This window comes from Alligator sinensis, unplaced genomic scaffold (assembly GCF_000455745.1).
Source record: "Alligator sinensis unplaced genomic scaffold, ASM45574v1 scaffold748_1, whole genome shotgun sequence".
Taxonomy (NCBI): Eukaryota; Metazoa; Chordata; order Crocodylia; family Alligatoridae; genus Alligator; species Alligator sinensis.
Window position 1 is genome coordinate 59,445 of NW_005842455.1, and position 14,080 is coordinate 73,524.

The window sequence follows — 14,080 nt, forward strand, 5'->3', positions numbered from 1 at the left end:
CAATATAAAAAATTGAGGAATGTGGTGATTAGAAACATGTGGTCCAATTCAAGCTGTAGGGAATACTTTGTTTAATCGGTCTCAAATGCATTTTATCAAATGTTATGATAAAACTTAATCTCTGTCCAACACACGGATCATATTTAAGGTACCTTTTTAATTTTCAAAAGGCTGTTACTATATATTAATTCACTGCCAGCCTCCAACCAAATGCAGCTTGATGCAGATTTAAAATGAAAAAGTAATATAGAAAGCCCATTGCTAACTTGTCTATGATTTGTTTGAAAAATGGTATGGATAAATGCAAACCTATATAATTGCGTAAAATATTAGGGGAAAGAAGTAACACATTAAATATTAAAAAGGGGAGGGGAAAAAAAGGCTCTGCTAAGTAGTTAGTAGTCCTTATAAGATTAATTTACTTCTGACAACCAGCCTTTTAGTGGGGGGGGGGGGAAGTGTGTAAATGAATGAGGAAAATTTGTCCATTCTCTCAAAGTACCCTCAAAAACTCTTCAATTATCAGTCTTGGAATACTATATACTGGTACTACTGTGCTAATAGCATTCTGGTGTTCTAAAATAAATCGACTGTAGTTTGCTTGTGAGCCACATATATATTGTATAACCTAAGCAAGAGGTCCAGAGATAAAGCAAAAAAACCCAAACCACTGGAACAATAGGTGAGGTACCTGTACGAGGAAACGTTTTAAGATATGAAACAAGGTGACCCAGTCTTGTAGATCAAAATTAGGAGGTACCGTTAATTTAATCCACCTACCTATAAAAGACAGCATACAATTCCATTTAGTAACTTTTGCATCAAACTCATGTCTGACCAGCACAAATACCTAATTTAGTACAGTTGCAGGAAATGCTAAACAAAGGGTAGCAGAGGAATTCAAAATAGGAAATGTGCTCTTCGTAGTAAACCTGAGAACTTTCACTGCAAGGTAATGCAACAGATTTAAGATGCTGTGAGGGACAGAATTGTTTAGCTGACTTTTCCTTGCAGTTATTATTTATACCTGTAGAAACTGAAAGGGCTGTAATATGCAAGACTGCCAGCATGAGAAAGGAGAACACTTTGCTATCTTATTTGGGTGCTTCTAGGTGTTTTTTTCTGAAGCATCAAAGTAAATACATTTTGGCTATTGGTCTTTGAATATGCTAAGTGCATTCTAAAGTAGAACTGAATAGAAACTGACTGTTTTTGTATTTGAAGAGTGGGTTCTTGGCACTCTTGTAATTATTGGCTTTATGTTAAACTAGCCAATTGCCCATCAGGAATGACAGGGAGAGGGGCTGGGATGGAGTGCCACCACCTAATGCCCCATGTTGCCGTTGTTCTGCCTCTTGCAAGGAGTGAGGTGGGGAAGCCGAGGCCAGTGCTGCTGGCCTCGACTCCCCCACCCTCTGTCTGGTCACAGCTTTGGAATCATGGCGACACTCCCCCATGCTTGGAGCACTCTGACTGTTTCTGTCAGCTAATCAGAGTGCGTATAAAGCGTTACGGACAGACAGGCAGACTTAGGCTTTTATAATATTAGAACTGGTCTGGGACGTTGGGCAGAAAGTATGTGGTGGTCACATTTTTAATTCATGTTAGCTAACTTGTTGCCCTAATCCCTATGAGAGTAGGCCTAAGTAAATGGATATTATAAGAGTTAATTTATTTGGCTCACTTGTGAAGCTACTGAGGAAAATATTTCAGAGTAGTTCTCCATGTACATAACAGTCTTTTTCTTTTTTCTAGTTACACCTTTAATGGAGTTGAAGCCTAATGCTGGAAGTGACAGGGCATGGGTTTGGAATACACATGCTGACTTTGCAGATGAAAGCCCTAAACCTGAACTCCTGGCAATCCGATTTTTAAATGCAGAAAGTGAGTGGCATGGTGCAAGTAGTTAACTGTTAGCAGTGTTCTTAATACATAGGGAAACAGTAGCTGTTAGACATCTGTAATAGCCAATGCAGCATTTAGTATCTAAAGGCATTTTTTGATAAGTGTACTGATGTTCTGTTTCCAGTGAGGCTTGTGGTCTAGAATAACATTAATACAGAACATCCCTGAAAGACATTCGTCAATGGATTTATGCTGCCTCAAATAATTCCTTTTTCATTGAGATTTGAACGTTGGCATTACAAGTTGTCTCTTCCATTCGGGCCCATTTCCCTTAGAATTGCATATGGTTGTCTGCTGCACTAAAGAGGTACCAAATGATACTCACTTTTTGTTTTAATTGTATCATATCTCTACTACCTATATATTATAAATGTGAACAGCTTGTTTTTGTGAAACTTTCTAAGCCAGTGATTCTCAACCAGTGCCGTGACACCTTGGGGTGCCTTGAGATCCTTTTGGGATTGCTGTGGGGTACCACACAATGTTAGTACTGTTAGGTATGCAAATATGATTCACAAGATAAACCAAGCAATTTCAAATAATCCATAGTGTTAAAAAAAAAAAAAAAGTTGTGACCTGTTGTGCTCTTTCTGAATTTTTGCAGTTGAAAAATGACCATATTGGTGGTTTGTTTTTTCTTTAATCGTTAAAAAATGAGTGAAAACTAAAAGCAGACATTTTCTGAGGGGTGCCTTGGGCCTAAAAAGGTTGAGAACCACTGTTATAGGCAAAGCTGACTGGTGATAGAACTCTTTCTCTAAGAGCTCATAAATATAGAGTTTAATTTCTAGTCTGGCTGAGTGATGTCACTGTGGGTGGGTTTCCTTTTGGCCTAATGCATTCTCTTTAGAGGAAGTTCTTCCAAAAACTTGTGGATATGGCACACATTCCAAAGAGTTTCTAAAATGATTTTATAGCTGGTTATGGAAGTGCTGTCTTTTTCAGTGGGCCAACAGTGACCTCAAGTGGTCAGTCAAGGTAACTTAGTATATCAAGCTATCTTTGTAGCTCTATTTGGCAGTGACTTGATTTTTGTTTTGGTTTTCTTTTTCTCAGATTGAGTTGGAGGGATAATAGTAAGTAAAGTAATAATGACCGCCACTCTTCTAGATAGAACTGTGAAAAAATATACTTACTTCATTTATACTGAAATACGTTAGTTTGGAAATAAATTGTGCCTTACCTGGAAAAATTAAAGCTGGCTACATTTGCCCTGTGTAGCGACTGGCACTTTTAAAAAAAATTTTTAAGATTGAAAACCCAGCCTAAAGTCTTCTCATGTGTGGTGTAGGCATTTGTAGTGCAAATTCGCTGGTCTTTCTTAACTGAATTTGGCAGAGAAAAATCTAAGTGTGATGCACTCAGACCATAGGCCCCAACTTGGAACAAATTCATAGGACATTGCTTAACATTGATTAGTGGCAGAAGTTGAAAATGTGAGTATTCTTGAGAAACTGCTCAAGTGCAATTTTTTTTCTTTCTTTAGACACTCTATTTAAATAAATGAGAGAGACTAGAATCCTAAATACTTAACACTGCTTTCAACCTCAGTTGATTTAATTTGCTGTTGTTCAAAAAATATGCACTTAATAAATATCAAAACTTGCACTAGACTTTATTTTAAATCAAATGGTATTTGGGAACTCAGATTTTGCAGGGAACTCAAGCTAAATAAAGCATTTCTTATTTCCTTTGTACAGATGCACAGAAATTCAAGGCAAAATTTGAAGAATGCAGGAATGAAGTAGATAAGAGGTCAAAGAAGGGTAAGATGTTTAATATTTCTTTGAAATTTAGATACTTACTATGTAAGTTAGTAATTAAGTTTATCAAACTTAGCTGAGTCCCCTATCCCAAGGCTTTAGTGTGTGTCCGGGTGGAGGGGGGGTGGTGGTGTTGCTGTTTTTGGCAGACTCACTCTGTGCCTGACTGCAATCTTCAGTCCAGGTGCTTTTTCAGTCTGCTAGAGTAATGGTTCAGGGTGTTGAAAACGCTTCTTTTCCTGTAGAAGACTGTTGCAATTGCTCTTGATACAGTTTTTAGGACAGCTGTCATGGAATGGTGTGTTTGTTGTTTCCACAAATGCAGAATACCTTTGAGCATTTACCAGTCCTGACTTGCTGTGTCCCACAAGTAGGGGTGCACTGATAAAGATTTTCTGATACTGATAGCCAATTAACCAACCGTATCGGCCAGTGCCAATCCGATAACTGATTTACTTCAGTTAAATTGGCAGGGCAGGGAGCAGGATGACGCCACAGGTGACTCGTCCATGGGGTAGTGAGCGGCAGCTCTCTGCTGCTGTGTGCCTCCCCCGGGGGGGTCATGCCCCCCCAGATTTGTGCACAGGGCAGATGTGGGCTGCCTGCTGCAGGCTCGGGGCTCTCTACTCTGGTGCCTTTGTCCTGGGAGCCACACACCAGCCACGCACCCCCTGCCCACCTGGCAGCAGGGCGCACGGCTCCCTACCCACACTGCTGCTGGTCGGGTAGGGTTGCGCAGCTGACACAGGGCTCCGAGCACAAAGACAGTGGAAAGGAGAGCCCTGAGTCTGTGGCGGGCAGCCCATATCTGCCCTTGTCCAGCTCAGCTCTGCTCTGCTTAAAACCGTCCCCAAGCTTTGAAGTGATATTGGCAGCACTTGAACTAAAGTTCATTTGCTGCAGGCTCGGGGCTCTCTGCCCTGCTGCCTTTGCCCTGGGAGCCCCGCACCAGCTGCATGCCCAGCAGTGGGAGGCACAACTAGCTGCCCCCAGTGCTGCTGGCTGGGCAGGGGGGGTGTGGTCAACATGAGGCTCCTGACAGAGAGGCAACAGTGGAGAGCCATGAGCCCACAGCAGGCGGCCCACATCTACCATGCGCACAAATCTGGGGGGCACATGCCTGCCTTGGGATGCGCACAGTAGCATGGAGCTGCTGCTCCCCAAAACCCCCTGGTTGAGCTGCCTGTGGCTTTATCCTGCTCCTGGTCCCAAGTTCCATGCACTGCCTTGGCTGGGCAGCATCCCCTGCCCCACTCCCTCCCTCACCGTGGGGGCCTCTGTCTTCCCCCCCTGCCTCCCATATGCCCCTTCCCCTACATAGACTTACCTGCAGGGAGCTGCTCTCCACATTGCCCAGCTGTATTCCTGGCGGTGTGCATGCATGCCACTGCGCACATACACACGGCGCCCCCTGCGTCTCACTTCTAGCAGCTCCAAGCAGGACCTCTTGCAGGCTAGAATGCTGGGACAGGCTAGAATACTGCAGGCATCTAGGTCCCCTGGCCTCGTGGGGGACAGGGAACCCATATGTCCAGGGCACTGGCCGGAAGGCAAAATTATCAGTAAGCATAATTGGCTACAGCGGCAAAAAAAAAACGGTAGCTGATAATGTAAATTTCCCTCTGATCGGTACCAGTCCAGTAGGCACCTGATGTATTGGTGCACCTCCACCCACAAGTAACTATCCTTTGGAAGATTTTTTTTTTTTTAACTTTGTTTGCTTTGTTAATTGGTTGCTTTACTTTTTCATTTAATGGGTTGCCACTATGACTTCTGAAGTAGAGAATTCACAGTAGTAGAGAAAAGCTTGCTAAACAAACCTCTCCAGTTTCATACAGTGTAGATTTGTTTAACAGTTTCCAGTTCAAACAGCTCAGGAAATGTGTGGGGGCCTCTTCTGGTTTAGATATTCATTCCTAGTATTGTCTTTCTAAATTTATGTTTTAGGTTGGGTTTTTTTGGGCTGTTTTGCTCCTTTTTGACAAAGATGTTGGTGTGGAAAGGGATATGAGGTTGTAGAAAGTTGTACTTGACACTGGTAAGGCTACCTAAGGTGCTTGAAGTTCTGTAAAATTAGTATGTCCAAATCCAGAGGTTACACCTTATCAGTAGCAATCCTGTAGCACGGGGAACAGCGACTTATACCTGCCAAAGGATTTCTCCCCCTTTATCTGGCCTACAAAGCCCAGGACACGAGCAACAATTTGGCAGCAGCTAGGTGCAAGCAGTAAACATCCTTAAAACCAGTCTCCTTTAATGTGGCATGCTGCCCCTGATAGTTTGCTGAGCCCTTCTGTAGCAGATTGGTACTCCCACCTCCTATTCATACAGCCCTTAGCATAGCTGAAAGGTCACGCATTGACTTAGATTAGAGGGAAGATACCTGCCCATTTTGGACAAGAGGAATTAGCAAGGGAAAAGATGGCACAGTCAACTCTGGTGGACAATTCAATGAGCTTACAAAATTCTGCATCCTTGTTTTGAAAGTCAATTACAACTCTTCCAGTGTAAAAACAGGCTAGCACACTGTTCTTCTGCATATGTATTTCTTTTGTATTTTCCCTGTTAACAAAGTCCTACCTTTGCTTGTATTTTAATGGTTCTTCAAACAATCTTTTAGCAGGCACAGACAAAGACAATAGTGCTGAAAAAGTTGCTGCGAAATTAGAAGAGCTTTCTGTAAAGGAAGAGAGCAAAGCAGCTGAGAAGAAAGAGACCAAGGAAAAAACTGAAGAAAAGCAATAAATCATCTTGGGCCTTGCGGTTTTTTCCCTTTCTTTTTCTTTATTTTTTTTATTTTTATTTTTACAAGGGACTTTATAAAGAACTGAATTCTGACATTCAAGTTGTTTTTTTCTAAGCTTTTGCCCTTTTGAAGATGCTTTGAGAAAATCCATTTCCCAGTCATGAAAATGTACTGTGCTAACTTTCTTTTCCATAGTGGAAACACTTATTTATAGTCATCCAAAAGAGTTAATAAAACAAACTTGAAAACAGCATTAAAGGACAGAACTGAGTTTTCTATACGCTTCAAAGGCTTATGACTACAACTCTTACACTGGGTGTTACGTTTTGAAACTTGTATCTTCATAAATGATGTAATTAGATTAAGTGAATTTTACCAACTGAAAAGATTAAAATTACATAGGTGTTCTTGTATGGTATTTGGATGATGACTGCTAACAAGCTTAAGCAAATTGCTTATACCAGACTTCCTTCTCTTCTTTCCCGTCTTATCCTTATGAAAGATTACTAGAAAACTAATCTTAAAGGCCTAATGGCTTTCAGAAGTTTTTTATGTATTAAAAGTGCAAGTTCTTCCTTTACCAGTCTACTGTAAGTTGGTGTACTGTCTCTTCACTCAAGTTTTTATATTAACATTGATAGGGATAAATCTAAATCTTTCTAGCAGTTTGCTAGAATATGCCCTATTTGTTATCATATACTTCAGCTGTCACTTCCTGAATTTCACACTAATCTCTTAGCTATTCAGAACTTCTCTCACATTAACAAATTCCAAGGGTTGTGGAATTATAAAAGGCCTGGTGAAAGCTGTTTTCCTTAGAGTGAGGAATTCCTAATGCAAATTAAAAAAAAAAAAAAAATTTAAACATGCAAGCTGAAACTTAATGGTGGTTCACATTTGACATGATTCTGTGGCACTCCCCAAAATGGTAATAAGTATTTTAGTGAAAGTTCCTCCCTTAGAAGCATTTATAGCAGTTAATCCAGTGTTCACTTCCTGCTTGAGAATTAGAAAATAAGCTGCAGTGGGCACCTCAGCCATTACTATCAAAGAAATTCTCTTTGAATACTATTTGAGTCAGTATCTTAAACTTTTCTTTGTGTTGACATTGTGTCCTATTCTTGAAGTGGAGCTAAGTACAAAGTTTAGATGAATTTTACTTTTCAACTTGAAGTGTGGTGACAAAATATCCAACAATGTAATTAATTGATCTTGGCAAAGAGGTCTGAAAAGCCTTCCGACTTTCTTTGCCTAGATTTCTTAACTTATAAATTCATATTCTTAAGGACCTACTATACTGTAAAGCAGGGGTATCAGATTTATTTGACCCCCTGGGCCAGATCTGGATCCAGCCCCTCCCAATTCTCCTGGCCCTTCCAGGAGCCCTGTTAGCCACATGTTTGACACCCCTGAGGTTAAGCGCTTATCTTCTGTTCATGCTAGCACTGATTTTAGGTTCTGGTAAATTATTCTTTAAGCTGGAACTACAAACAAGGTGCTTTGCTTTATAGTAAATACCTCTTAGATGTAGTTAGAGTTCACTTTCTTTCCCAGTTGCTTCACTAGATTTTTCAGACTTTTTCACACGTATTATCTGGTGCAGGAGTTGTCCTTTTTAGTCCACAGACATAATTGAGAGGGGAAGGATCAAATGCTTTGTTCCCTAGGACACTTACAAATTGTAAACTGAATGTTCCAACTGTCTCCTCAAGATGTCAATGGTATGCTTGGAATTTCCACGTTCTTTAAAATAGCATTGTCTATAGGCTGTTTTCAGATATTTAATTTCCTGCCATCTAAATGTAAATGCCAAAACTATCCATGAAGAACACTGTAGATCTAAACTGATAATGTTAAGCAGTGTGTTTTAAATTGGGCAAGCAGGGGCTGGAGTTTAAGTATCTAATTTCAAAATAAATTTAACTTTAAACTTTGATTAAATGATTTGGGGGTTTTGTTTGTTTGTTTGTTTTTAAGCTCACTGTTGTGTTGGTAATGTAAATGCAGTAGGCTTGTGTCCTTTGCCTACTGTAGAAAAATAAGTAGAAAAAAGGAGAAAATTAAGATGGGCTGTTCCAATTTTGCAATTCAGGTTGACTGACATAGAAGAAAAATCTGCAAATTGTATTTGGATTAATACTTGGATCAAGGTATTTAGATATTGACAACTAACTCCAATTGAATTGCTTCTTTTTAACTTTTACATGTGTGCTTATTGTAACTGTTTCCTGATATTTGTCTTTCTATTCAGATAGTGATCCATGTTCAAATGGGTCATTTTCATCTCTAGTATAGTTATTGACTGACTTAGGGATGCATTTGGCCTCCAGTCTTTTGCCTGGTGCTCATGGCTTATTAATTTCCTTGTCACTTTCTTGATTTCTCAGTAGAATTTATGTAGAAAAGCAGTCTAGTGAAGTTGTCTTGGTCTATAACTAAACTGAAGCTTTGCCAATCAATGTTTTGACTTGGAAAGATTCTATATAGATTGCTTCCCTATATTTGGAGAAAAAAAAGTATTTTAAAAACTGTATATTAACATAATAAACTGCTCCTTGTGTCATTCAGGTTTTTTTTACTTAGGAAGAGTGTATGCTTTCTGTGTCAAACTTGAGACGTGCTACTAAGAACTACTCAAGTCTGGTTTTGGTTTCTCTTAGTTCTTTTCCTCTTGTGCGTGTCCTCTGACAGCACAGGTAGCAGTCTGAGGTTTCATTTAGGGTTATGTGTGTTCCTGATGCATTCATGAGGTATGTGTTGAATTAATTGCGTATAAATGATGCTTAAAGTTATGTGAATGCTGTTCCTTTTGCTGTGTCTGTCTTGTTTGTTAAAAAGACACCAGTTTTACTGGCAAAACTTTTTTTTCCTTTATATTCAAGTCTCAAAATATTCTGCAGGTCTGTTAAAGGCAACAGTCCCTTGATGAAAGGGATGGTTCTTGATGTAACTCATTAAGATGTCTAATATACTAGGCCTGAACATCTCAAAACTACAGTTTTGATAGATTCACAGAATGTTTTTAAAAGCAGTATTGATACTTGCATAAATCAGTATTCTGATTTTAATTGGTTTAGAAATGCCTTAAGGTTTACATAGAGTATAAAATTATTTGTTTGCATAATTGTTAATTCTGATATGCCAGCCAGGTATGCTGCAGTAATAACTCACTGCTAACTGTACTTATCTGGATGAATGTGTTACCAGATTTCCGGTTAAGGAACTGCAGGTATGGAAACAAAAATAACAATAAACTAATTCTTTAAAGTTCAATTGATGTAAATTCAGTAGCTTCTACTTACACTTTCATTTCCTAATGAAGGAATGGATAAGACTTAGTTTTGTGTGTTATGAGGTACTTTAAGCTTTCCTAATTTACAGCATGCTTGTGGACTAAATAATGAGGAAATAGTTTGGTATCACATAATTGGAGAGAGATGGAGGCCTTTCTCCATATTCAGTGTATTTAATACAAGTGACTCTTGTAGTGATAGTTTATATGTCAACATAGCCAAAGTGTCAAAGCTTTGTAATGGTACCTTACTGTAGCAAAATCATTCTTAAATACTGCATTCCAAATATACATTAGAAGCAACAGTGTGCTGTCATATTTGAAATATGTAGCTGCTTGTGCTTGCATTTGCAGATGAGGCAAATCAGTAGAGCATTCTTTGGAGCCAGGGATTGGCTGGGGAAATGGATAGAGTTAAGATACAGGGTTAGTGATAACTAGGGACCTACCTAATTCATGATTTTTGCAGAAACTGCAAATTTGGTAGGTCCTCCACAAGAGCATGGGGAAGGGAGCTGAAAACAGGTGGGAAGCCCTGGCATCCTGAAGCTTTGCGGGGGGCACACCTGGCTGGGAGGGGAGCTTCTAAGGCCCTTCAGCCAATCAGGTGAGGGGTACCAAGCTTCACTGTGAAGATGGTGATCAGTGCTGCACTTGGACTGCAAAATCGGGCACACCCCGATGCAGTTCTAATGATAACCCTGCATCCAGTTTGGACATTACTCAACCCACTGTGTGGGTTACTGAAGCCAGAAATTCTTTTGTGCATATGGTTTAAAATCTGTTTGCTTAAAAATAGGTGCCTGTTGTAAACTTCTGTTTGATTCTGCAGGTTACATTCATAGACAGGATTTCTTGTACCAGAGGGTCATATTTGCTAAATGTTCCACGTTTAGAAGATGTTTATTTTATCAATGGTAGATACAGCCGGCTGTGTGTAGAGTAGGGGTGCGCAAAGCAGGCAGTATGTGATTCAGATTCAGCCCGATTCAGGGGACAGTGATTTGATTCACTGATTTGGATCACTGTCCCGATTTTGATTCTGATTTGGCCATAGACACCCCCATGTGCTCTGCAGCGGACCTGGAAGTGGAGGGGAAGTCCTCTTTCCCCCCCCGGTGGAACGCTTGATTCACCCCACCATCTCAGCATTCACGAGTCGCGCCTGGTACCTCAAGGGACATAGAAAAAAACATGTAAAGTTGTGTCTATGGCTGAATTGTCGAATTCAGCCATAGAGAGATTAATGGGGCTCCTGATTCTATTCGGATTCAGAAATTTGGCCAACGAATCTGGTTGAATTTCCTCTGAATTGAATAGGCTAGAGCCTTATGAAAAGGCAGCAATTCAGTGAATGCATTGCATGGAGTCCTGGATTTTACAAGGTTTCCGTCTCCTCCTCCATCAAAAAAACCAAAACCCTGTCTTTTTGTCACTTAACCTGTGTTGAGAGTTGCTCTTCAGATTCTCCAGGGTCCGTGCATTCTTTTAAAATAACTACTCATTTAAAAATCTAATCTTAAATTCTGTTTATTTCAACCAGTCCATTCTGCTATGTGAATAGTGGTTGCTGATATGATAGAAGAGTCTTGTGACTTCTGACCAGCAGCTTTTGAATCAACCCTTCCTTTGTGCGCCAACCCATTGCCAAACTATTTTCTGTATGGGGAGAGCAAAGTACTGTTTCCAACAGATCTGAAATTCCCTAGTCATTTCCAAAACAGAAAATGATTCAGTGTTTGGAAGAAAGCGATCTGAGGGTGGTGTTACAGGTTATCATAAACCCTTAAAATAGGAGCATCCACACATTAAAGGGTGTTTAAGCTGTGCCAAGTACCCTCTAGGAATCTTAAAAGTTACACCACTTCAGGCAAGGCTTCTCTGAGCTGGTCTACCAGTGGCCAATTTGTAGTAAGCCACCATCCCAGGATGCACAGCTCTCAGCCCCTCCATCCTTGATGAACTTTCCACCCTCAAACTCTACTATCCTTGGGCTGGCACTGGCCCTAAGCTAACCCCCCCCCCCAACACCACCACCTGCTCTCAGTGGGTGTGAACCCAGCCTCCATAATGCAATGCTGCCAGCTCCAAGGGCCCCTGGAGATGTGATTCAGGCCCCTGGGCCAGAGGTAGGACGTGCTCCCCTCAAAGAGCTAAGCCCTCACCCCACATCTAATTGGCTCTCCCATAGCCAGGAGACTGAGGAGTGGGGGGGCATGGCTTGCCTTCCCCATGTCTGGGTGAGGGGAAGGAGAAAGGGCTGAGTAATCCAGAGGTGTGCGTCATTAGGGTCCATACTGTCTCTGTTTCACCCCAGGGCAAGTTTCGTACTACAGAGCGTGAGTTTTAAAGTAGGGTTTGGATAATAGTAGGTAAAAAGCAATTTAGAGCTCAAATGTTTTCCTTACTCAACTATTTATTTTCAAACTTGCTTCATTTCAGACTGCAGCAGTTGCCTGGAAGATGGGTACTGCCTTTTGACTGGTATTGCCTCTCCAGGTGGAAACTGGAGATCGTCTAGAACTTTTCACTTGGACTTGTCCACTGATATCTTTGAGGAGGAAGTGATGAATGAAACAGGAAGAGTACTGGATAGTCTAAAACAATCACTATCTCTAGACGGTATCAAAGCTTTTGGACTGACTTGATAATGATAACATTAAAAGAGTTGAGAGGTCTGAAAGTTAGTGGCTGGTTAATATATTGAGAGTCCCAAATTTTACCCTAAGAATTGCTGAATTACAAGTAATAGAGGTGAAATAGAGACTGAGGGTAGCAGTGCTCTATTCCGACGGGCAGGACACTCGCGCTGTTCCTAGTCTTATTCTGCAGGCTGCCCTAATGCAGCAAGCATGTTGCTTAAAGCAAGAGTGTCAGACTTATGGTCTGGGCTGAAGCTGTATGTCACCTGCAAGGCTAGTAAAGGGGCTGGGAATTCAGGAACACGACCTAGAAACCTGGCCCAGAGGCAGGATGAGTTGGAGACTCCTATTTAAAAGTTTCCCTCTGCCTAATTAATTTGATGCTGAAAGGCATACAGTGTTTTGAATTAAACCCATCTGATCACACGAGTCTAGCTATAAATAGGATGGATAGTATTTAAATACTACTGTAATAGATTGTGTCGGTCCTTGTAAAGAGACCCACATGGTATTTACATTTTTTTTCCTGTTTTGGGGAACATTAATTTAGCCAAATGATTAGAAAAGATCTTGGGGAAGCTTGCTCAAGGGAAATCTTCCTCATTTCAGGTGGTGGTAGCAGGTGAATCCTTCTGAATCATAGTTCACGTTTAAGCAGTTGTATCCTGTTTGCAGTTGGGGCCAAGCTCCTGAGCGGAAGGTCTCTGGGGTCCTGCTCTTGAGATTACTGGGAAATCAAGTATGTTCCTGGCAAGCTAAACATCTAAGCTGCTTAAGATGTTTAATTCATTTATTTTTGATTAGCTAAATCATGGTCTCAAGGCAGTGTTACTCAGGATGCTGAGACCTAGTTTACATTCAAATATGCCCAGGTTTAATTCAACTAACGCTGGCCCTTACAGCTTGACATTATTTTAGTTTTAGGGTGGTTTATTCATATCTAGTTTGTCTATTACTGATGTAAGGTAAATCAAAGCTTGTTTGGATTTAAAATAGAGGAAGAGCTGTGCAGTTTTTTGCAACTTAATCAGTTGAAAGCAGCATTAGTTACTGGTTGTGGAACTAGGGTGGATATGAAATTTTGAATGTTAAAAATATAAAATTATTTAGCTGGACAGAAATCTGAAGTATTCAGAATAGTGACTAATTCAGATCCATCTTCTAATCACCAGTCTTGTGCCATGAAGCCAGGTAGTCTGTCAAACCAGTAGCCAGTATACTTAAAATATATAAAGGAAATAATTTTAGGGTCGGCAATAATTTAGTGGTGCAGAAGCCAGAACAGCATGGCTTGCTTTAGGAGTCCTGGGTAGTTATGATTTACTAACACTTGCAACTATTCATCAGACTTCCTAAAATCATCACTAATGAGTTTTAGCTGTAATTATCAAGACTTTTTAGCCTACTCTGGCATATTCAGATCTGACCACTGACTGAGGTCTTTCCTTAACATTAAAAAAACCTTGAAAATATCATCTTACTAGCACAGCTTTTTAGTAGATACACCTTGTTCCAGTTCCTTGACTAACAAATACCAGCAAAAGCACTACTCCTTGCTAAATAACTGTTCTACCCTTGGGGGATTTAGTGAGTCTGGTAATGGAGCGACTTTCCCGAGAGAGATGTGTTGGCTAGTATTTTTGAGTATGACTAATAATGTCAGTGTAGAGCAGTTCTTGGGCAGAAGTCTTGATTAGTTCTCTCCGTAGTTAGTGGTACAGTAAACATTCAT

General features: G+C 40.5%; 1 protein-coding gene and 1 non-coding gene across 2 annotated transcripts in view; both read left to right on the top strand.

Annotated features, from left to right (window-relative positions):
* Positions 1-8,977, top strand: part of RANBP1 (RAN binding protein 1) — a 14,447-nt gene extending 5,470 nt beyond the window's left edge. Inside the window, exons 4-6 of the mRNA XM_025212323.1 lie at positions 1,756-1,884; positions 3,606-3,671; positions 6,289-8,977. Of these exons, the coding sequence (XP_025068108.1) occupies positions 1,756-1,884; positions 3,606-3,671; positions 6,289-6,413 (320 nt within the window). The 3' untranslated portion in view covers positions 6,414-8,977. The remainder of the gene's footprint in view (positions 1-1,755; positions 1,885-3,605; positions 3,672-6,288) is intronic.
* Positions 3,814-3,945, top strand: LOC112551399. Its single transcript, XR_003095703.1, has one exon. It is a non-coding gene; the product is annotated as a small nucleolar RNA SNORA77 (small nucleolar RNA).
* Positions 8,978-14,080: the final 5,103 nt, after the last annotated feature.